Below are 25,220 nucleotides of genomic sequence, written 5' to 3'. Positions count from 1 at the left end.
AATGTAGAATCCATTTCTTGTTACAGCCAGTGGAGAGACATGGACTACTCAGGCCTAAAATGAAATGAGCACAGTGCAATGAGTTATGAAGGTAATAGAAGCCATGTGTGATATGAGATGGTTGTTTTTTCAGAGAAGTGTGAAAGGGCTATTTGTAGACCATGTCTTACTCAGGTTAGTCATAGAAACCAGATACCTGCATTTTGCTAACACGTAAACTGCTCAAAATGCCACTGTAAAATCTGTAGGGCATCCTGCTCTGTCACCTTGCCTGGGATGTTAGCATGACTGCCTACATCACACCTGATACCCAAGTATCACTGACAGATTCCCATGACTATTGAGCCACAAGTATTACCACAACATAGTCTTTTCCTGATCTTTTTTATATTTTACTGCCCTAAATTAAATAACATGTAACAGTTCTTTACTTTGAAATTCACTGTGTCTCATCTTTGGGCAAGCTTTTATACTTGAGCCAGGTATATAAGTAAACATTAATTCTGCTGCTGGAGAGAGTATGGAAAGGATGAACAAACTTACCAACATCCTGCTTAGTAGCTTGAGTGGCATGGTGAAATTCTGCTTCAGATGGGCTTTAAAAAGTTTAAAGTGTTAAACTACTATTTCTTCCTGGCAGGAATGTACCTGTTCCTTAGTCAGCTGCACCTCTTGGGGTGATTTTACTTCAGACATTTGGAAGTATCTCCTTAGGGGAAGGCATTGTACTTTTCTGAATAAGCACTGGAATTAGGTACAAAAGAGCTTTATAAACAGTGATGAAATCTGATAGTATAAAGCCATTAACATTCTTGCATAATTTATTTTTAATTCCTCTGTCAGTCTTCATCTTTCTGTACTGGTCATTTGATACTCTGTAAGGAATTATTTATTTCAACTTTTTTAAAATATACCATCATTTAAGCCCCAAAGATGATCTGTTCATTTGTAATTTTTGGCCTCTTGCCATTTAAAAGAAAAACATTGTGATATCAACATATTTCATGACATCTATTCCAAGTGCAGCAACATATTTTAATAATAAGAGTTTTACAACTATATAGAATTCCTTTTCTTGGTCTCTAACAACACAAACTGTTAGTACTGTAGAACAATTGCTGTTGTTCTGCTTTCCAATATTTTGGAGCAATGGAGTTTTAGTGTTTCCTACTGAACGGTATTTGTGCAAGACAATTGAACCTGTCAGTCTGTCAGAAGTCAGAAAAGAATGTTACTGTATCTTAAGAGGTAGTTCTACCTTAAGAAGTTACTGTGTGAAAATAGTTTACATACATATGTAGGAATATAATTCTAAAGTGATTTACTGTATCTTGGAACTGTGCATTGAATGTATTGACTTGAAAGCTAAAAGTTTGACTTTATTACAAGCTTTCCTGCAAATACAACCTGTGCTTGTTGTTTTGGAAAAACATCAGAGCTGAAATTATAGGATCCTAGCTTGGGCAGCAGGTAATCTACTGTACCATCGTAGAGTTTCATACATTCCAATGAAACAACTTTTAAATATGTCAGACTTAACTTTGTACTGTACAATGCTGGCTGGGCCAACAGGCTTGGTGTGGTTTTGTTTTTTTCTAAATGGGACAAACCAGCATGTGATAACCATTTCTTTACAGTTAAGAAAGGAAAATATTTTCTTCCTCTACTGTGTGTGTTTTGAAATTGGAATATGTTTTAGAGTATTGCCTTATTCTTCAGTGTGATCTTTCTGTCTGCAGGAAACATTAGTTTTTAGAGTGGTGCTACATTTAACACACAAAGTTATACGAGAATTTCACTAGGATGTACTATGACTTTACTTTCTCTGGAAATGTCACTAAAGTAATGTTTGAATAACCTTCTAAGATTATGCATGTATTATTTTCTGCTTAGGTTTGTGTTGTTGCCATAGTCCTGATTTATGGTGAAGCAGTAATTTTTTCATATTTCCATTTGAAGATAACTTCCAGATAACATATTTTTTTAAATCTATGTCCATAATAGCTACATAGAAGAAATAGTCTCTACAGCTTTTTTCTATTAAATGCTCCTGTTTCCTCAAACTAAAATTTCCTAGCAAAAATATTATTTGCTAATATGGATGCATATAACACTTTTCCCAAGTATTTAAAAAAAAAACCTTGTAAGAATCATAGTTGTAGTTAAACTTTCAGTGCCAGAGATTTGGCCAAAACTAAAAACCAGAAAGAATGATTAGGAATGCATGTAATTTGGGACAGACACATTGATTAATCCTTTTCATTAGTGTCTTGGGTTGAGCTGGCAAAACGCCAAGTGTCCAAGACAGAGAGAAAGGGTTCCTCCTCCCTCCAACCAGCCAAGGGAAAAAGAAGAGGGAGAGGGAAAAAAACCCCCTCTAAACCAGGTTTATGCTGAAACTAACGATATGTATTTATACAGAAAAGAGAGAATTAAGAGAAGACTACAATATAACACACACTTACACAAGTTACATATATATAACAAGAAATAACTTCCCACTGCCCAATTAACACAAAGTGTATCACTCTAAATCTATAATTATTCTAAAAGACACCTAGCAAGAAACAGAAAGAGTAACAACAAAAATGTTTCTACTTCCCTGAATTCAAACAAAATACAAGCTGAGGCAGCAGGGGCAGCAGCAAGGCCTACTCCAAGGCAGAAGCTGGATCACGTCCGGCTTGTACCTCGGCCATGGCAGAACTGACCAAACACCTCCCACTGCTGCCCCATATCTTAAGTTTGCATCATCTGGTATGAAATACTTCCGTGGTTACCCAGTCAGGTGAGAGCTGTCTCCCAATCCACATAGATTCTCTGAGCCTGCCAATTTGAGGCCTAGCTAAAACCACTACAATTAGCATTCCTTCTGTAAAAAGTATCTAATGTAATCCAATATAAATTCATAGTGTCAGTTTAATACATGTGGTATTACTCAAGACTTCTAAATTTTTCTTATTGCAGGCCAGTTATTCTCTAGAGGCTCTCCCTTATGTTGGACAGAGGATATGTAAAGTTGAAATGCAGAGTCCTGTCAGTAGTGCCATGCACCTTTGCACTGTTTCTTCTGTGTTATGTGTGAAGGTTTTTATTCCCTTGTGTCATGTCTGATACTGCAAAAGTTTTTCTCTTTCTCTGGCCCATGTTGGTTGGAAAGAATCTGGTGACTAAGATTCATGTTTGGAATTAACAGTACTTGAGGAAACATCATATCCCTGAATGTTACAAAACCTGCAAAACTTTCTTCATAAAAAGAAGATGGAACTTACCTTGAAGATAATTTCCCTGAACTGAACTAGTGTCCTACTTCTGTTGTATCTGAGTCTTAAAGAAAGAAAGAAAAGAAAGAAAAGAAAGAAAAGAAAGGAAAGAAAGGGAAGAAAGGAAGAAAGGAAGAAAGGAAGAAAGGAAGGAAGAAAGGAAGGAAGGAAGGAAGAAAGAAAGAAAGAAAGAAAGAAAGAAAGAAAGAAAGAAAGAAAGAAAGAAAGAAAGAAAGAAAGAAAGAAAGAAAGAAAGAAAGAAAGAAAGAAAGAAAGAAAGAAAGAAAGAAAGAAAGAAAGAAAGAAAGAAAGAAAGAAAGAAAGAAAGAAAGAAAGAAAGAAAGAAAGAAAGAAAGAAAGAAAGAAAACCAGAATTAAAAAAGCCACTCCCTGACTTTGGGGATGCTTATTATCATCTACAGCCAGAATCCATGATGAAGGTCTTTCTCAGTATTTCCATGCTTGTTTATTCTTTTCGTGGAGGATGGTCCTTCTTTGCTTTTAACCCATGTTTAAAGGATTACATGTATAGTTCTTCTGGAGACCACACAGAAATATCTCATGCCATGCTGTCTGTCTCCTCCATAGCATACATGCCCTTTTCCCTGTGAAGAAGTTTTGAAAAGCTCTTTGGTCAACCTAGGCTCCCAGTCACTTCTGATTAAAATTGTGTCTGTTGTGCATTCTTCTCAATATTTGCCAACACCATCTAGCATTAGCCAACAAAAGAAATATTATTTCCAGGTCAAAGAATTGTTTAATTGGAGTGGGAAAACAATGACTGTTTTCTCTCACCCGAGATCATTGCTGTTCACCTCTTCCCCAGCAGTATCTTTTTGAAGACAAGCCTGGAGAACATAATTTCTGTATTTCCTTTGTTATTTGTCAGAGGACAAATTTGCCTCCTGCCATTAGATTAAGTCATCCATTACAACCACTAAATTCATTGCTATTACAGTGTAGAGCTCAGTCTACCAACTTCCCGAAGACTTTCTTTGTGTTTGGAATTTGCTTCAGTAGCAAGTTTTGGAGTTTAGATCCTTGTCTAGTGGCTGTTGGTGACAACAATTTGGTGTAACAAAGAGGGAAGATTAGTGATCTATTGTCAGTGTCACCACAACTTCAGGTTCAGGTTGGTGACTTAGTGGCCATTAGGTGTTAGTCAAGAGGCAGTCAAGTTTTGAAATTACAGTATATTGCAGTGTGTATACACTTTGAATACACTGGATGCCTCAGCCATTTTGCTGTTTTGGCTCAAGAACAAGAGGTCAGATCAGCCTTCAGTGTGACGAGTTTTTTGCTTTGGCTATCCATTGACCTGGATATACGTACAAACTGGGTAATGAGAGGCTGGAGAGCAGCCCCGCAGAAAGAGATCTGAGTGTCTTGGTCAACAGCAAGTTGAATATGAGTCAGCAGTGCTCTGGCAGCCAGGAGGGCCAATCATGTCCTGGGAGCACCAGGCACAGCATCACCAGCCGGTCGGGGGAGGGGATTGTCCCGCTCTGCTCTGCACAGGGGCAGCCCTACCTTGAATATTGTGTGCAGGTTTTGGTACCACAATGTAAGAAAGATACTGAGCTCTTGGAGAGTGTCCAGAGGAGAGCAACAAAGATGGTGAAGGGCCTTGAGGGGAAACCATTTGAGGAGCGACTGAGGTCCCTCAGTCTGTTGAGCCTGGAGGAGACTTCATCATAATGTACAACTTCCTCGTGAGGGGAAGAGGAGTGGGAGGCACTGATCTCTTCTCTGTGGTGAGCAGTGACAGGACCCAAGGGAATGGCCTAAAGTTGTATCTGGGGAGTTTTAGGGTGGATATCAGGTTCTAGAGGGTGGTTGGGCACTGGAAATGTTCCCCAGGGAAGTGGTCACAGCACCAAGCCTGACAGAGTTCAAGAAGTGCTTGGATGATACTCAGGCCCGTGATGTAATTCTTGGGTGGTCCTGTGTAGGGCCAGCTGTTGGACTCAATGATCCCTGTCAGTCCCTTCCAACTTGGGATATTCTGTTACTACCAAGACACTTGTGTGATCATTCTATTCCTTTTATTCAGACAAAAAGAGCTAATCCCTGAAGCTGTGGGTCAGGTTTCTGTCAGCCCAACCCCTTCCCTGGCAGGCCCACCTTCAGCTCTGTCTGGAGGGCTGGTCTGGTGGGTTTGGGGGTGGGTGGGGCTGTTTCTGTTGTGACTGGGGCTGGACAGTTTCTGATGCTGCTGCAGGAGCTGGGGAACAGGGACAGCTCAGGGATCAGATGGGCCAGTTTGTTAGGGCTGCTGCAGTTCAGATACTTGTCTGGCTGTCTGGGCGTGAGATCAGGCCAACACGTTCCTGCCGGTCTCTAGAGAGACGTCTGTGGAGAGAGGAGGCAGCTGAGTTGTTGTTGGGACACAGCAACAGGGCCCAGAGCTGGCAAGACTCACCACCATGGGCAGAGCTGCTGGCACACTTTGGCCAAGGTGAACACCTGCCCTTTAAGGTGCCATCATACAGGGGGATTCCTTCAGGCAGGTTCACTGGTCAGCAGCAGGTGCCAGCGCATGTCTTGCTTTTATAGCACTATTGTCCCCCACTCTTTCCTGACCTATTGCTCATGGGGGCTACTCTTGTCCAGGCAGGCTGTTTGACCAAACACTGGCTCCAGTCCAAGCAGGCTCCCCAGGAGAAGACCCAGGAGTTAAAAGGCCAGTTAAAGCGGCTGACAGCAGCAGAAACCTCAGCAGAGTTTTTTGGGCAACCACTAACACACTGCTGCACAGCAGCCTGGCTAAAAATGCTTCCTGGCTATGAACAGTCTTTGAAGAAACCAGGGGGCATGGGGGAATCGATGACTCACCGTTTTCGCTCACACCACCAGCAGATTGCAACAGTACACAACAGTATCCCAACTGGCACGGCAACCAGGACAATCACTATGCCTATCATACAGCCTGCTCCTTGACAGAAAATACTTTCGATGTCCTTGGGTTTGGAAACATGTGTGGGCATCTCTCCAGCCACGTCTGCAGGAGCAATTCAAAACGTTAACCCATCCTCTGCACCACTGGTAATCTTCCAGCATGGTTGATACCACCAGGACATTCTGGTCCCCCCCCTCCCCGCCCCTGTGGTGGTGCCTGAAGACACACTCTCACCCTTTGGGAGTCCCTCTGAACTAAACTCAGATGGTAAGGAGGAGAGCACAGAGAGGAGCACCACTGCTTGATCAGTCATTCTTTCAAGGGACATGGACAAAACCCATCCCTGCAGCACGGATCCCCATCTGCCTTTCCTCCTGTATGGGCACCTGTCACAACTGCTCCCAGGTTTCAGGATGTGTCTTGCACTTAGGGACCCCAGCAGAATTGCTCAGTACCTGAGTGCTTTGAGTCCATTTGAGGAGGTTTGTTGGCATTTCCATTGTGTTTTTCTCCAGGCTTTGGCAGCACTGCCAAAAAGCAGAGACAGGTAAAGCCTCAGCATAGCTCAGGCACAGGGGCAGGAGGATGGGGAGATTCCCTTTAGGTTTGCTGCCCAGTGTGGGAGTCAAAACTCATGAGAAACTCCTCTCTGGGCTACTGTTGCACCTTTGGTCTCTGGGAACTCAGGGCTGACCACTGGACGCTGGCATTGGCCATGGAAGGAGCAACTTGCATTTCACTTGGAAGGAAGACTAAAAAGTAAATGCTACTTTGTCTAACTAACTTACCTGTGGGCTCACGCTTTTGCTTGAGGATTCGAACTGGCAAAGATTTCAGCAAGCCCCCAGCATGGAGATCTTAAGGAAAATTGCTCATTAGTGAACTCTTGACACATTGTTGATCATTATTCTTTCAAAGAAAGGGACATTGAGAATTTACCTGCAGGCTGACCCAAGGGCTCCAAACCATCTTTCTGCCAAGCTGCCAGAGACTCTTTTAGAGAATCAGCTAGAAACAAGCAGAGAGAAATGTACCCATTGCATGTTGGGATCTTCTGCCTTCAGGAACAGAAGCACTGGAAGGGGGTCAGTTAGCATTGGGGGAGCCAGATGTCAGTGGATTGCCAAAGCTGCAGGGGAGGGTCTGGGCACCTCTAAGCCAGCAGCGCAACACTCTTTAAGGCGATGTGCAACACCTTGGAGAAGCAGATGGACCCTTGGGGCTCTCTGTGAGAGCACTCGCACAGAGGAAACCCTCACTAAAGCATGGGAGGAAGAACCCATCACCCATGCTTCTCAGTGAGAAGACCCCACTGGCCCATGAAAGGCTGCACTGGTGCTGCCAGCTTACCTACTTCCTGCACTTGTCCTGGAGCAGCCTGGACAGCCCTGGCATGCAAGGCTGTCAGGAGGATGAGGAAGAGGTGGTGAACAAGGACCATGGTCCTGCTCACACCGCACTGCTACTGCTGTTGCTGTCACTGCTGCTGCAGTCAGGGAAGAGGGCTGAGCAGTTGGTTCTTTGGGCCAGGGCAGCACTGTGGGGCTCTGTGACCTCATGGCCCTGAAATGACCACAGAGCTGGGGCAGGGCTGTGTGGGGAGCTGCCCTCCCAGACAGAGGCAGCTCTGTCCAAGTGCCGGGACACAGCCCCCCCCAGCAGGATCAATTACACCTTCAACAAGTTTTCAGATAATGCCAAGCTGAGCGGTGCAGTTGACACACCTGAAGGATGGGAAGCCAGCTAGAGGGACCTGGACAACTTCAAGAAGGACAACTCATGGGAACCTCATGAGGTTCAGTAAGACCAAGTATAAAGTCCTGTATCTGCTTCAGGGCAATCCTCAGTATGCAGAAGGTTATAGTATCTTCTTGGTTAACTAATGTAACTTTTAAAATAAGGTTAAATGAGTATTTTAATAAAATCTTGCATTTAGTTGAGTAAATTTCTGTGTAGAATAGATGTCAAGGAAAAATATTTTTGGGTTGGGTTTTTTTGTGGATCAGCTTTTTTTTTTTACTATAGCTACTTAGCTACTGGCCTGACTGGTGTTGTGCAATGCAGCTGTGCATCACCTCATAGCCTTTGCTTTCTCAGAGGAACTCCAGAATTCTGCTCCCCATCTGCCTCACTCCTGTACACCAGGAACTCAGCCTCAGGTCAGGGAGAGCTTCTGCAAGTAATGCAAGAGAAGAATTTTGTGGCCTTCAGAGAAAATGCATGTGTGCACCCACAGTATGCATGTGGACTGCACATGTTGAAAAAGTCTGGTAACTATAATCCCTTTTCTTTGAAAAGAACTGAAATTACACAGCGGGGTCTTTATGACTATAGATGCCTAGTTTCTGCTGAAAATATGTATTTTAGATCTAGTTTTACTGAAATGCTCGTTGTATTTTGTAGAATGACTTTACTATGATAGTGGCCATGTTTAAGAAAGATGTAATGGCTGTGTTCTTGTGAAAACAAAAAATCCAAGTAAACCCGTATTTAGATTGGTTATTCCTCGTTGAAGAAGGTCCTTTCACATCTGATGTGTCTGCAAAATTATAATCTAAAATCTGTAATGCTATAACCCTGGAATGACTTTTCATGCTTTGTGTATCTTTATATTTTCATTTCAGTAAGTCTCAGCAGTTTTGTGCCGCGACAGAACTTTCTCAGCATCGATCTGCCTGTGGTGATAGAAACATTTTGCAAGTATCCTTTGAAGTTTGTTCTTTTAAGGCAAGAAGGGAACTGTTCAGAATTTAGCAAACTAGCAAAATTTCAATTGGCTGTCATTTCATACAGGATGATCTGAAATATTTCTGTAGAGTTTTGACTTCTTTATCCCATCTGTGCATTGATTATTGTCCATATGCCAAGCTCAGTAAGAAATCTCTCACTTTCTTGTGCTTAAAAATACATTTTTGGTCAGTGCTTTTTTTAACTCATGAGGGTGAGCCTTAGCAATTGTGGTGAGAAAGTCTTAAGTGTGAATCTACAGTAGGACAAATAAGATGTTCTTGCTAACTTTGGTATGTCAGAGTTTTATCATTTTTGTGTCATACTGAACTAAGTAACAGGATACAGTTGTTCTGTTTATTTTTTTCTTTAATAGAAAAGAAAACAGCATATTCACAAAACGGTAATTCAGTTAACACATGCTTATTAATGAACAAGATTATATATATTTGCATACATAAGGATTAATAGATTGATTATGGCTAATCTAAGAACCCTTAGCCTTAGAAACTGAAATGTTTATATGTGTCTGTAGAACAATTAAACTGTAGTTCAGTGTAGTCCATAGAACTAGAATAAAGATAAGCTCCCCTTTCCTGGGAACACAGCAAGGTTCACGCTGCCCCAGCTGCTTTCTGAGTCAGATGTCTTCTTGTCTGGCCATTTAAGATGGAGGTAGGTATTGCAGTTAGCAAGCCTTTACCAGCAATAAAAATTATCTACCCATGCCTCATTCTCACATGCACACACATGTATAGAAATACAGAAATACAGAAACTTTTCTGGCTAACAGTTAAGTAGGAGAGATAGGCCAGATATCCAATTATATTCTAGTCATTTATTAGGGAGTGTTTTGGAAAATATTAACAGTCATGATTTCATAGTTGGGTCATAGGTCTAGAATACATTCTTACTTCAGGCATGGTGTCAGAGCTGTAACCTTCCTCCAAAACCACACAAAGCAAGGGAAGAAGATGGGCAGCATCAAATGTGATTTTACTGTCTCCTGCTTTCATTTAAGTTGTGAAAAGTATCCAAACAGGTTGTTTAAGTATCCAAATCTAGTGGTTCAAAAATAAAAGTCTACAAAGGCAATTCTCTGAGCAGGTAAATTATGGTGTAAAACTCATTGTACTCACATAATTTCTGTGAAACAGAATGCCCGCTAAAAAAATAACCCTCATATGTTTCTCTCTGCATACTAGAAATCTAGAAATAATCTAATTATTTATGCTTTGTATATATGTTATTTTTTACATGGATGTTATTCATGAACCTTAACTAAAGTCAACCAGGTACCTGATCTCACTATCAGGAGCACTGGCAGTTATAAATGCTGTGCCCTGCTTTGCTTTGGATGGTCAGTGGATATTAAATTCATTCCTGGAAGCCACACTGAGCTCCCTGATTGTAGAAAAACAAAACAGAGAACTTGTTGGCTTTTTAATTTTGCTTGCTGGTAGTGCACTTTTGGCTGCCAATGTTGCACTGGGACTTTGGATGGTGACAGCACGGTAGAACATTGGGTGCACTTCCATCAGTTCTCAAAGTACACACAAATAATGAATCTGTTGCCTTTTAAAATTTGTCCAGTGCTGAGATTGAAATAACTCCCTTAAAATGACACTGAAAAAACAATCACTGGTGGCTGCTGTTTTAGTTTAAAACTGTACAACATGGTGCCTGTGGTCATGAGAAATCTAATAGAAGTAAGAATCTTTTTATTTACTCTTTAAACACTGTATCATTTGTGGAAAAATTGTATTGTAAAGTTTCAGAGGAAAAAGTCAAACTTCATTAATTTAGATCTCAAAACAAGGGAATTATTTGGCCTCAAGCAACTGTAAAGTGGGAGAAAAAACATTTCAGTATTATTTTATAATTTGAATAATTGTTTCAGAAAATCTGTGTTGGCTCTGATCATTTGTCAGTCAGCATAATATAGAGTGTCTTGGTTTGGTTTTTTGAATCTGGTATGCTACTAGACTAGATTCTAAGAAGCCATAAAGTTTGATCTCAAAATGGTGAAATGCTAATAAGCAAATTCTTAACCATGTGGTAATGGGGAGACAGTGGCAATAGGGGTTAGTGGCTGTCCTTTTCAGCTGGCCAAAAGGACTGAAGGAATATTGTCCTCGGGGTGCAGATGAGAAGTGCCAATAGCTTAAAAATGAAGCATGTGGGAGGATAACAAAGCCCACATGTCCGTGTTTCTTAACACATTCAGTTGTATATAAGCATACACAGCTGAAATTTTTTTAAAGGCAATATTTGTAAGCAACAGCTACAAGATAACTGAAATTTAGTTTCTGAGTGCTGAAGTATGCTGTGCACAATTTTTTCCTAAGTAATATGTAATGTTTGTGTTGTTTTACTCAGAAAAAATGCTGTATTCTACCTGTTTACAGTTAAAAGTGAAACCTATTGTTTTTATGGTGTCCATCTTCTGATGCTATGCATGTAATATGTACAGTAACTCACTGATGGTTTTCTGTATTTTGGAGGGTTGTTTTCCTTTGCCAGGATTCATTCTCTTCAAAGATAGCTAACAAAGATATTTAGCTGAAGCTGGTCTTGGATCAGAATTATTCAGAGGAAGAATATAATTGTGAACTGAATAATTTAAACATTCTGCTTTTCTTTCTGAAATTATTTCATATCGTTCTTAAATGAACAGTGGAAGAACAGTCAGTGTTTTGCTGACTGAAGTATGTCTGACACACTTTGAAGCTCTTTAAGTCTGTAGTACTTTGTATCCAGTAGGATTATATATTGTCATGTCCTCCTATGATATATTGCGTAGTATATAAATTGGCTTCAATCAGAGCCTTGTCAATATAGGCTGATATTTAAACAAAAATACTCCAGTTTGGAGCCTAAATATTTGAAATATGAAATTTTTGAAAAACACACTGCAACTTCTGCCTCCTACAGTGCTCCCTGTAGGAGGTGCTGCAGCCCAAACATCCTTTACAGAAATGACCTTCCCATCAGGAACTGAAGTGGAACCTGGAGTGGGTCCAGAGAAGAGCAACAAGGCTGGTGAAGGGACTGGAGCATAGGTCCTACGAGGAGAGGCTGAGGGAGCTGGGGTTGTTTAGCCTGGAGAAGAGGAGGCTCAGAGGTGACCTCATCACTGTCTAGAACTACCTGAAGGGAAGTTCTGGCCAGGTGGGGGCTGGTCTCTTCTCCCAGGCACTCAGCAATAGGACAAGGGGGCACGATGGGCTCAAGCTCTGCCAGGGGAAATTTAAGTTGGAGATCAGAAAAAACTTCTTTACAGAGAGAGTGCTCAGGCATTGGAATGGGCTGCCCAGAGAGGTGGTGGATTCCCCATCCCTGGAGGTTTTTAAACTGAGATTGGACGTGGCACTGAGTGCCATGATCTGGTAAATGGACTGGAGTGGACCGAGGGTTGGACTTGATGATCTCGGAGGTCTTTTCCAACCCAATCGATTCTGTGATTCTATGATTCTATGAATCTAAGCTCATGGATACTGGCCTGCAGGGAGTACTGAAACATTCATGATCAGGTCAAATAGATTCTTTTGGCACCAGAGGTAAAAGCCTGGGTAATTTTACAAGTGGAGCTGAGCCCAATTCCCACTGCTCCTGCATGTATTCATAACTTATACTTGCATTTGCCCACCAATGTGTATTTTTGCACAGTTCCTTTCACAATTAAGATGTAAGCAGTAATAAGAGATCCTGTGTGTTTATTTGTTGCTGGCTACTTTACTTACCTCTCCAGTGCTGTCACAGGCTTGGTGGACCTCTTGAAGTTCACCTCTGTGGGGTGGCAGGCCCATGCCTCTCACTTTGAATAGTTTCAGACCAGGCATATCATCACAGATCCTGGTAACAGAGAGGAAATCCACCAGTCAGTCCAGTGTGAGTTGGTCCCATTGGGGGGACTGTTAAAAGTCACATAAAGTGCAAGAAAGGAAAAAACAAACTACTCCCTGAAAGTCTTAACTTGTAATCACTCCTGGAAAAATGCAGAGGTTTCAGGGTAGCAGTTCTGAGGGCCCACTCTGCTGTCTCTCAGTGGACAGGAGGGTATGAGCAGTCTGGTCCTTGCACAAAGCCTGGCCCTGAGGCTCTGTTCCAGAAGCCTGTGTTCTCACAGTAAGTGGCTGCTTACTGATCTGAGATCTTCTTTGCAGTGGCTCTGTGCCACCTTCCTCTGTGTCTCATCCAAGCTACAGTGCAAACAATTAATTTGCACTCAGGAGTTTTAATGTAATTTAGTAAGACAGAGTATTTACTTTTGAAACCTGTCAAGTTTTATACTTCATGTGTATGACTACAACAGCCTGTGACAATCCTCTGGCATAGTGCCTCTCCGTGGAGATGTAGGCAACATTTAAAAAAGCCCAAAGTTTCTGAATTAACATACACAAATTACATCTGCTATAATGAGGCTGGCACATTGTTCCTGGTTATTTAGTGTGCTACCAAACCATGAAGTTTATCAAACAAAAGTAAATCCAGTTTACTTTACACAATCACTGAAAGTCACAGTTATACTAAGTAGAACTTCAGTCTGTGTCTGACTTCATAATCAAGAAGAGAGTGGAGAACACTGGTCATGGTTTTAGCAAATCAGGCACAGTGGTGTATTGTAAAGACCCTAGATATTGTACATGGAAGAGAGAGTACTAGAGGTCTTCAAAAATCATTAATGAGTTGATTTCTCCACATGCTGGAATTCTACTGAGTAAGGGTTGGTTTAGGTACATACAGGTGCTTTGAATCAAGACTCTAAGCAAACTGGGCGTGAATGGTGACCCAGCATGTCTTAGATTACCTGTGGACTATGGTAATACTTAAACTGAACCTCTGAAGAAAAAGTTGTTCAGTGGATCCATTTCATAATTCTATAATCCTAACATATGGATTACATTCTGATAAGCATGTGCCATATATACAGTTATTGGGAGGATTTTTCCTGGGGATTTGGTTGTTTATTCAGCAAGAGAAAGCACAAAAGGACACAGTGATTTCTGCTTGTTGGATTTGTAGTCTGAAGTATTTGTGATGTTTCTTCTGGTTTTGTATAAATAGAGACGAAGCCTTTCCTTAAAATTAAACTTTTCCACTTCTAATTAGCCTCTCAGAATCTTTAATACAAAATGCATCAATGTAATAATTATAGGGCATATTGACTGGGATATAAAAACAGCCCTCTTGCAGATTGGTTGGCTGCTACTATTTATGTATATACTATGCATTTTAAATCTGTATCAGATGGAAAAAGTAATATCTAATATTCAGAAATGTTATATGTAGCTTTTACTTGAAAATGGCCAGAAGAATTCCATAATTCTTATAATTGTTCTGCTTTGGTTTTTTTATGAGAATTATTTTGTATCAGCAAGTATTTACATAGCATGTTCTGATAATGCAAAATATGACATGCAAATGGCAAACTTTTTAGCCTGGGGGATGTGACATGCTCTTTGCTAACTTAGGAAATTAAAACCAGCTTGCTTCTGTACAAGTTCAATGAAAGGACACTTCACTAGAAAAAGTATAGACAAACTTGCAGATTAGGTAGCACAAATTATGAGCCACAGGGGAAAATTTGTTAACTCTTTTTATTTAATTTAGAATGAAACAACCAATTACTTTTTTCAGTGGTGGTTCTGCATTTGTGGATATGTATGCATATATATACAAAAATTTGTATAACAGATACATATACAGCTGCATAATGTATTAGTGCTTTTTTAGGGATAACTTACAGCAGTACTCCATGTTGTGCAATGTAGGCTTTTGTTTTTCCTTCTCTCCATGAATTCTCTCTCTGGCTTTCTCTGGATTTTAAAGTAGAAACTATGTTGTTCTCCCATGACTGATCTTAACTTTATTAACAGAAGATAAGTGGTGGGGATGTAACAGCTGCATGAATTTTGTTCAGTTGATGTTTATGTTTCTTAGTTTCTGTGAAGCCTCAGCTACAAGCATGGTAAACACAGATTTTTCAGGGCAACTAAAAGAGGTCAACCTTGGAATCCATCACTCTCAATGCTGCTGTTTATGCTGTTCTGAATGATAACTGGGATGAGCAAGACTGTGTAGAGTATACTGAAAAAATAAAGTTTTCAGGACAGACCTTCCCATAGCAGTCAGGGTATTTCAGCTTTCTTTTAATAAGGATATATTTTTGTTCAGTTTAACACATCAACAATCCCAGTTTTCCTAGTTGTTTCCTATACATTTTACATGATGGTAAAGGCTGACCTGTAGGAAATGTTTTTTAAAATAAATTAGTATGTCTTCTATATGAAAGATCTGAATTTGTATCTGGATATTATTTATGACAGATGAAGAAGGCTTATAAAGGTTTATGTAGCCCAGTCTGTATTTAATTGTTTTTAAAAGATGTGAGTTTAACTTTAGATATAATTATTTGTAAAATGTGCATTCTGTACACCTGCATCAATTTCCACAACTAGTCTTGCCTTAGCTTTGTTCTTGTGAATAAGGAATTTAAATCTTAACATAGGTAAGATCCTATATTATCAAGTCTGTTATACCCTCTTTATTCTGAATTTCATGTAACTCTTCATATAGATTAGTTATTTAAGGTGACTGAGTTACCTGGGGTACATTCCCTGTATTAATGCAGCATTTGGGGAGCAGAAAACAGCAGTTCTGTGACTCCTGTTCCTTGGACATCACCACTACCAATATGTGAAGAGCAGATGGCAGCGATTAAGGGCAGTGAAGAACTTCAGTTTATGGCAGCTTTATGAAACTTTCCCACTGCTGACCCAGTGTGAAAGGACGGGAACAAAGAGCAGGATATGACACTGCAATTCCATTCATTCCATTTACATTGCCATGAAACCTGAAAAGAACTTGTAATTACCATTTCAGAGCACGAAGTTTCGTTTTCTAGCCCTTCACTGAATCCTTCAGTGTCTGATGATCAAACTTTTTAACGTTTTGTCTTTTCATCAATACATATGTGTTGAATAAGTAGTATGGGTAGTTGTAGCTCATTTTGTAAAACGGACTTGGATATTTCTCACCTCTAGATGGTCATCTTGGCATGTTTTTTGCAGCATGATGGTGTAATTGACCTTCATTGATACTAGTTTGAAAGGTTGGAGGCTATTTCAAAGCCATCACTAGAAAAATCTGTTTCCTTCCAAGTTGTTAATATTTTAAATTCCTCTTTTCCTTACATAACTTTGCTTTTAGATTTCTTATACTCAGATGATCTTATCTGAAGCCTGTCAATGGAATACGTATTGTTTTGAAATTCACTGAGGTTTTTTTTCGTCTACATAGCCTTTTTTTTCACACTGACTCACAGCTGTGGAATGTTAGATTTCTAGACCCTTTGTTCCCACTATGCATTGTTCATGATCATGTTTTTATTAAAAAAAGGGGGGAAAAAAAAGAAAGCTTCATTTCTAAAATGTCAGCTAACAAGTATATGGAACACTGAATAATGTATTGTGGTTTTGTTTTGCTTTTTTTGTCTATTTAATCAACCAAACAATAAGTATTGTTTTCTGTGTATGATAAATGTATCCTGCAAATAAATTCATTGTTTGATAGTTAATGTTCTTAAATCTGTTTTTAAAAATAAGGTAGAGTGACATAATTCCTTATTTGTGCCAATTGCCATATCCTGCCCTATATTCTTGTTCTCTTCATCTGTAATCATATTCTCTCTCTGAGTACTGACAAGGCATGCTAAGGTATGCTGTCCTTTTCAGTATCTGACCACCTCCTAAAATTAATAATAACTTTACTTTCCTTTATTTACCAGTTTATCACAGTAACAGTTGAGATATTTGATACAGGATGCCTTAGTCAAGGTAGGTGAAACCACTGCTCTGGCCAGTTCTTTGTGAAGAACTAAAATGTCAGGTCTTCAAATGACATTAAGGTGCTGTTACATATCATAGCCCTTGATTTGTATATACGGGCCAGCCCAGAGCTGGGCACAACTCCCACTTGGTTCTGAACAAGTTCCTTTCAGTATCCAGATGTATCTGGGGCTGCTTTAGCACAGCATAACTAGATAGTTCAGCTGTATTTGAGAATGAGGCATTACTGCTCTGTTTCTTGAGCAAGCTCATCTACTGTCAGACAGGTTATTTGTACTGAGAACTAAATTGTCCTTTGTTGCTTCCTGGACAAGCTGTTACTTTATACAACCAGAGCTGTTTCATCTATTGTGGCTTTGTCCCCAGATAAAAGATTATCACGAGAAATGGGTACAAGGCACAGATTGGACACATTGGTAGGATTTCCCAGATAGGTTACTAGGCAGTTTTTGCAATTTTCTAAATACTTGCATGAGGCTTTTGTTTGCAGATGGCTTTTTTTTCCCTCTTGCCCATGTTAAAGGTAGAGACAATAGCATATTATTTTGCTGAAGCATTTAAGCTTCTCAGAGAGTTCTGAGGTTTTTAAGTTGATTTTGAAAATACTATCCCTTATTCTGATTATGTATGTTCTGTAATCTGGAAAAAAATCCATGATATACTAGTGTCATATTGTGGAATGTTGCCTTAATCACTAATATAATTTTAGGATAAGATTTAAAAAGAAATACTAAATATATGAGTCTTGCTGCTTTTAACTTTATAAAGAAAGCTTAATATAATTCTTCCTCTGATCATAGTTTGAACCACCAAGCAGTAGCATTCCTAAACATCTTCAGTAAATCTGTATGCATTGAACTTAAAAAAATTTTTAAGAAGTTTTATGATATTTTGATGTGAACAACCCAATGAAATACAATTTAAGGTTTTATTCTTGTGGTAGTAAGGTGGGAGAATCCACAACATTTATGAGGACTAAGCAGCAGTCACACAGACTTACACTAAAATTTTCCCTTTTTTCCCTCAGAGATGCGGGTCCAGTGTTTACTTTCGTACTTTTAAGGCCGTGGTGTTGTTGAAGTAGAATTGGATGTTCTTACCAATTATGTGTTATATTCTCTATATTTATGATTAATTCTACCTCTTTTTAGTTCTTTGCAAATAAATTAGTGGCTGAATACTATGTAACCACCACTTCTGACAGTCTTGAAAACACATGGTTGTACATCCTTTTTCATTTCCCTCATTTTCCCTCAAAAGAATCTTTCAAACAAAAAGAAAAAAACCACAACTTTTTTCCTTTTTTTTCCTTGTTAAATGTCATCCTTTTTACTTGCTATTGCATTACAAAAGTTCCTGTCTTCTTCCCCTTTCGTAGCATTGTGAGGATCTCTATTAAAATACTACCAGATGATTATTTTAAAGTGTGAATTTCTCCAAGCCAGCTGAATTTGATTCAGTTACCCACACAGGCATCTGGTGTGGTCTGAGATATCCTAAGGTGTTCTTAGGTTAATAACCTGACTTGAAACAACATTTTGAAACTCATCCCCCACTTGTCTCCTTTTGTCTCCTGGTTGATAAGTCTTAGGGGTTCTAAGACCTACACATGGAGCTGGTAGGTGTGGGTGAGGCCCTTTTGGAGATCAAAGACATTCTGGACCAGCATCTGGATACTTGGAAGGGTACCTGAGGGCATTTTTTATCACACCAGATGCTTATATGTGGGCAACAAATCAAGCCACACTGACTTCTTTTCTTCCCTTGAATTTTTTTCTTTACTTATGGATTATAGTAGAATATGAGGCTTTTTGAATGAGTTTATTTGACACAGAAGTACATCTAACCTTTTCTGCTTATTGAGAATGGCGTGATGCAGGCTGGTTTATAAAGGCTAGCAGAATACATGCATTCTCCTCCTCCTCTGCACCTTAAGGCCTGGAAGCAGCAGAAATGAGTGTTCCTGCCTTACCTACAAGAAAAAGGAAGGTTTATCTTATAAGGAAAATTCCATCTGTCTCTAGCTATGGTGGCACCCGGTGGAGACAAGGCTTTGTGAGGGGACTGTGATCATCTTGGCCAACTACTACAATCGTGTATTTGACTGGTTTTTTTGCTTTCAGAAGAAATGGTCCGACATAGGAATGAAAATGAGCGACGGAGTGTGACAGGGAGACACAGTCTGTTTATTTACAGGTTCATTAATAACTCCACAGTAGGCATTTTTAGTACTTTTTTTTTTTTGCTTGAAGCATTTAAAGCATTTATAGAGCTGACCTGCAACTAGAACTAACAAACTTCCATCATTGGTAGAAAAACCCCAATTAGTAAGAACAGAAGGGCATTAAAAGCCTGTCCTAGATTGCAGTTCAGGATGTTTTAGAACCCAGAGTCATATCCCCCTCCCAGTTTGAGGACTGGGACCCAGCTGACTTTTAGTTAGTCTGGATGCAAAGTCAGAACTTTTCTCCTCCTGTTTTCCGATTCCTCCTTCAGCATGAGTTGACCTTACAGATGAAATTATTAAGAAAAGCAATCCATTTTATGATGTTTTGCCCCTTGGCTTTATTTTCATTCCTCTAGCCATTGGAATAACTAGCAGAAACTTGGCCAAACCACCTGTATCTCTACCATTGCTGCAAAAGCAACAGATTACAAACGTGCATTATAAACCACAAATTCCTGGGTACTTGCCACTTGTTATACCACCACACTTTTTTTTCCCTTCACTGCCACTGTTTACTGCTCTTTATTAGATGATTGAATTTATTCCCTGGAAATGTTCTATGAGGCTCTTGCAATGCTCAACGTGCTGCAATGTTGAATGAAAAAATGGGCAAAACAAAACTTGTATAGTATGCTTTTTACAACCAAAATTCACAGTTCCATGTACTGAACCAGTGCAGATAAGATTATTTTGTCATGTATGAAGGCTCTGGTTATTTTTCCATAATTTTTATTCAAAGTTACTCCTAAGGAGAGCACTTCAGTAGTTAACCTAACTGACCCCTGCAAATAAATGTAGCTGAACAAGAAGTTAAAGTAGAAGTTAAAATATTACTGTAATAGTTGTGAAATCTTCAGCATATTATCAAATGGTATTTTTTCATAAACATGCAGAAATCTGTTGTTCACTTGAGACTTTACTAACTTGGAACGGGACAGGTTTTTTTAACATTTTCTTTTATTTTGACATGAAAAAAACAAAAAGTGATTCTGAAGAGAATGTCTCAGCTTTCACTTACAGGGTTACTTGGAGGGGTTCACTTTTAACATGTGCAAGTGATGGCGTAAATACTAAGCAATCATTTAACAAAGTGATACTAAATATGATACTAAACATTATGAATCACTCTGTTGTCGTATATGTGATTCTCTAGTTTGTTCCTTGTGCTCTATAGTAAATCAAATACAAGTGCAATGCAGTTGATTTGCATGAATTTTTATAGCTGTGCAATGTACCTGAAGACACGAAGCAAACCAAAGAGTCCAAGTTTGGTGAACTTAGTTCATCATAACACCATGGGAAGAAAACCTAGATAGCGAATGTAGCTAATTAAGGAGTCCTGAAACCAAACCTGTCATATTCTAATGAAAAAGAGCAAAAATAATGATCATGCGGGTTTATAAATTTTTTTTTCCTTTTTAATTAAAAACAAGTAAATAAATTGGGAAAAAAGCGCCCCTTAAATGAACGCACTCTTCTAGATCAAAAAGATTATTTGAAAGGCAAAATAAACCTTTTCTCCTGCCATGGGTTTCTGTATACACACAGACGGTAATTTGGTAAACTTGTTTAACTTCTGCTGGCCCACATTAGCACCAGTTTAGACTAAAACAGTGACTGTTGGTGGCCTTAGAAAGCTGTGAAACATACAGGCCATAGCTGCAGTTAAGGAAACTGCAGTGCCACTGTCAGATCCAATCAGAACTTAAGAGTGAAGGAAAGTGGTCTGGCAGCTCTGCAGGGGCTTGGGATGTGACACCACCCAGCAGGGCAGAGGTCCATTCTTCCCAGACTGACCTGAGCAACCTCTCAGGGGCAGCCTCATAAAGGGACCTGCAGTCCTCGGGAGGGACCTGGGCCACTGGGGCCCCCAAGCTCCACCATTAGGACCTTGCTTACCCTGAAGTCAACAAGACTCCAGAACTAGCTCAGATTTTCACTCAAAGCAGCCCTGAAGTCTTCTGCATGTGCCCAGTCCTGCTGCAGCAGAACAGCTCACACACAACACCCAGCCTGGGGTCTGCCAAAGATGTGTGCACTTCCTCTTGCCCACCTGGTCTTACATCCAACATCCCACACAATACAGCAGAGGTTAGTTCTGTCTTTGAAAATACTGTGTGCAGGAGTGGGAGCAGGATGCAGCAGATGGGAAACAGCCTGGATACAATCCAATCAATGTCTGTTTAGTGAACCAGTAAACAGTTTATGTAAACTGTAGGTGAGTTTGAGGTCTTGGCCAGGACCTACTTAAAATCTCCAGGACAGAGCCATAAAGTTTCCAAGGATGTTTTAAATTGTGTCTTGGTTGTTGGGCTTTTTTAATCCAGGGCCATTAATAGCATGCAGCAGTCTGTGTGGGGATGTGTCCTCTGCAGGTGTGTACAAACTATGTAAGAATGAGGTGTTTTCTTGCTGGAGCAGAATGTTAAAGAGATGCTGTCAATTTTTAGCTTTTGGGGAAAAAATATTATTTTAAAGAATAAAAGTGCTTTAACATTTGAATAGCTGTTCTGCTTTTCTACAGTATTTGCTGAAATACCTTTTCTGTGCTTAAAAAAACTTCTGCTTTCTTCAAAGTCTAGGAAGTGTCCAGGTTTGGCAGTGGAAGCTTAGGAACAACGGAGCTTTGAAATGGGCTGTCTCCTCTTCAACTGCTCCAAATATTTGACCTTGCTGTATCAGTGGTGCTGATAAAAGCTTGCTGTTCTCTAGCCATAAGGAAAGTCATCTGTCTTAAGAACAGCTTAAATTATTAATCAGTTGGGCATCTGAAATTAGAAATTTCTGCTGCTGCATCCCAGGTTTGGCATGCTGTCCTATGAAATCTAACACTGCAGCCAGACAATTAGACCTGACACCAGGAGATTACAGGTCCAGATTAAAGGGAGTCCATGAAGTAAACTCTGAATAGGATAGGGACATGAAAACAGAGCCAAATTATGCACAAGTAATAAGACTGTTACCCATATGAAAATATAAAGGACTCCTTTCTTCCATCCTCATTCACCACAAACATGATCTGGCTACACTGACGTCAGTGGGAAATATCCTGCCCCTCTGTGGAGAGGAATATTGTCTGCTAAAGTAATAGCAGAATAAGGTGGCGTAGCCTAAGGAACAGTGACTGAACTGGACCTGCTGTAACAGGAAAGGAGCTGCTTCAATCTATAGAATGAAGCAAGGGGTTTCTGCTGTTAGTGCATTTTGCAAAGCTCCTTAGTTGTGCAGTGTAAGACATAGGTCTATTCTTCTTCAAGCACATCTTGTAAAAGTTGCTTTGTCTTGAAACATAAGGATGTAGCAATCAAATGGAATTTGGAAGGGTTTTTTTGCTTTGGGCTGTAACAAGCTTCCAAGGCTGCTTGTTGATTGAACAGTGTGCTGCTATGAGGGGAGGAATTCAGGGATTCAACCCCACCTAGCTTGAGTCACTTGCTTTAGGCATTTGGATAGTCACCTTAGCCTCTTTCTACGATCAATACAGTCACACCACCACAGATAGTCATCTGAGGAGCAATCCCACTGTGCAACACAGATAGACACAGCGTGGCTACAGCCTGCTCCACAGCCACGTAGCAGAAGGACTGCATCAATAAATAGGATTGCTCAGAGCACCTACACAGGCAGTATACAGTGCAACAGCATAATGCAGTGTCCCACAAACCCCACAAGTGTTGGTTTCTACACCACCTTATTTAGTCTTTCTTTCTTTGGTCCATAGTATGTTGATGAATAAAAAGCTTTGCATGAATAAACACTGATTTGTGGCTCGTTACTTTACTCAAAAAGTCTTTATTCATGCACACCACATTCCTCTAAAGAATGTCTTAGGACCTGTTCTAAAAATTGTAAGTATTGGTCTGAATCATTCTAAATTTTAAAATATTTTAGTCTAGTATGTGTCATTAAGATCATTGAAACATGATGATGAACAATTTGCAATTGCTAGGTATCTAGAATTAGTAATCTCTTCTTATTTTTTAAAGTAACAATTACAATAAAAAGGGAAAAAAAAGTAATGCTTAAAAGTACTAATGATGAGAGTGACTTAGAAATCAACGTGTCTAGGATAGCTTAGAAATAAGCCAAATGTATGCTTGAAGACAGGCATTCTCAATTAAATGTGTGGCCTCAAATGGTCCCCTTCCACCTCCCACTCTGTGCATCTCCACTGTAGGTGTAAATAATTATGTTTTTACTCACAGAACTGTTCATGAGCCTCTTCTCCATCTTTCTTCCAAAATCAAGACTGAAGACTGGAAAGCCAGTCAGAAATAAATCTTCCCTGTCATAGCTGACTATCACATTGATTCATTGGAAAGGGACTTTTCACAAGGGCACACAGTGACAGGACAAGGAGAGATGGCTTTAAGGTGAAAGAGGGCACGTTTAGATTATGTAACAGGAAGGAATTCTTTACTGTGGGGGTGGTGAGGCCCTGGCACAGGTTGCCCAGAGAAGTTGTGGATGCCCCATCACTGGAAGGGTTCAAGACCAGGTTGGATGGAGCTTGGAGCAACCTGGGCTAGTGGAAGGTGTCCCTGCCAGTGGCAGGGAGGTTGGAACTAGGTGATCTTTAAGGTCCCTTCCAACCCAAACTATTCTAGGATTCTATGATTACCAAATTGACATTGAATTCACAACCTGTATTTCTTCTATCTCCTGCCTTTTCCAGCACCTCTCCCACCTCCCCACCTTGACTTCACCTTCTCACTAACAAATCCAGAACTACGTCGCAGAGTTATCAGTATCTGCCTGCCTTTGTTTTATCAGTAAATGCATGGTTTTTAAATGAAAAAGTGAGAATTTCTCAGCAAGCCATTCCTGTGCAGTCAGGAAGAAGAAAAGGAGGAGGAAGACATCTGTGTGTCTTACTCTTGCTTTAGCTGGGGAACTTAATTAGCAAATATATTTGTCAAACTTTCTGGGTTTTTACATGTCTTTAAAAGAAATTACTGTGGTGATATGACTGACAAGGACTACTTATAGAATTATGACTCCCTACCTAATTACGTTCAGTTTGCCAGCTGTGGCAACTATTTGAAAGGCTGCACTTCAGGCCAGGGATTATTAGCAGCTTATATATATATACACCAGGTTACATACTTTCATACAATCTGTTGCTTAATGCATTATCTCCCTTGAGGGCATTGGAGATGTTAGGGAAAAACCTGGATTCACGTTGAAGGGTAATTTGCTTTATGAAGAAAGAGATTTTTACCATGAATAACTGTTACATGCATCATATAAAGATGTGGCCAAGATTCTGGAAAGGTACTACTGAATCTGGGTGCATTTTTAGGATTCCCAATCTAAAGGATTTGTTCTTCCAATGCAACAGAGCAGAAAATCAAGTCCTTTAAAAAGAGCCAACTTGCACACCAGAACCATTGCTTACCACACACAAACATTTGTGTTTATATCTGTGACTCTTTGTGACTTTCTTCCCACTGAAATAAAAAAAAGGTTGGAAAAACTGGAGGCAATTGCTAGTAAGGGCACTAACCATATTATTTTGTACAATCACACCAGTTTCCTGGGCAGCTGAAATAATAGCAGCCTGGTTTAGTGCCCCTGAACCAGTTTCTACTGGGTGATGGCACTTCACAGTAAAGTCTGCAATATATCTATCATCAAAATCAGCAACATCTTAAATGTGACACTGAGTAACCATGGCAGGTGCTGAGAAAATCTTCACATCTGCCCAGGCTTGGTTTCACTTCTTGAATAACCAGGGAGATGATGGTCCGAGTCACAGAATATTCCAGACATTTAAAAGTTGGACCAAGTTTTACAAGGGCTGAATTAAAGTCTTGTCTCAGCCACGGTACCACAGGAAACGATATTGTTTTGATGTTTTGCTGATCCCTTTTTATTTGCAGTATTTGGACCATAAACTCTCTGTGTAGACTCCCTTTTCTGAATGTGGTCATGTGAGGATATAACTCAGTTTGGAGAGTGGGGCCTCCAGGTATTCACAGAAAGAGGGTTTGACAGTAGAGTGCACCGAACAGACTTTTCTAGAAGAGAGATACCAAGTCTTAAACATGATCTCTGTTACACAGGCCAGACCCCAAGAGCAGTACATACATTTTGACAATTAATTCATTCAAGAAGTCAGCAACCATGCAGGCAGAGCAAGAGAAAGCAGTTGTAAACAGCAGGGAAATCAGAAACTGTGGTGGAATGAACATTGTACAAAGGACTCGCAGCAGGGGGGGATGCAAATGACTAGTATCAAACTGAATAAAGTA

At 40.0% G+C, this 25,220-nt stretch overlaps 1 protein-coding gene across 2 annotated transcripts in view; it reads left to right on the top strand.

Annotated features, from left to right (window-relative positions):
• MBTPS2 (membrane bound transcription factor peptidase, site 2) overlaps positions 1-16,468 on the top strand; it is a 41,369-nt gene extending 24,901 nt beyond the window's left edge. The window contains exons 10-11 of one of the 2 annotated variants that reach the window (XM_071551509.1): positions 8,787-8,862; positions 10,185-16,468. In XM_071551509.1, the coding sequence (XP_071407610.1) occupies positions 8,787-8,862; positions 10,185-10,407 (299 nt within the window). In that variant the 3' untranslated portion in view covers positions 10,408-16,468. Of the gene's footprint in view, positions 1-26; positions 92-8,786; positions 8,863-10,184 lie in introns of those variants that run through there. The other variant, XM_071551598.1, reaches the window with a different exon arrangement.
• Positions 16,469-25,220: the final 8,752 nt, after the last annotated feature.

The sequence above is a fragment of the Pithys albifrons genome, chromosome 1 (genome assembly GCF_047495875.1).
Source record: "Pithys albifrons albifrons isolate INPA30051 chromosome 1, PitAlb_v1, whole genome shotgun sequence".
Classification (NCBI taxonomy): domain Eukaryota; kingdom Metazoa; phylum Chordata; class Aves; order Passeriformes; family Thamnophilidae; genus Pithys; species Pithys albifrons.
The sequence above is the reverse complement of the archived record's forward strand: the minus strand, read 5'-3'. Positions and strand labels throughout refer to the sequence as shown.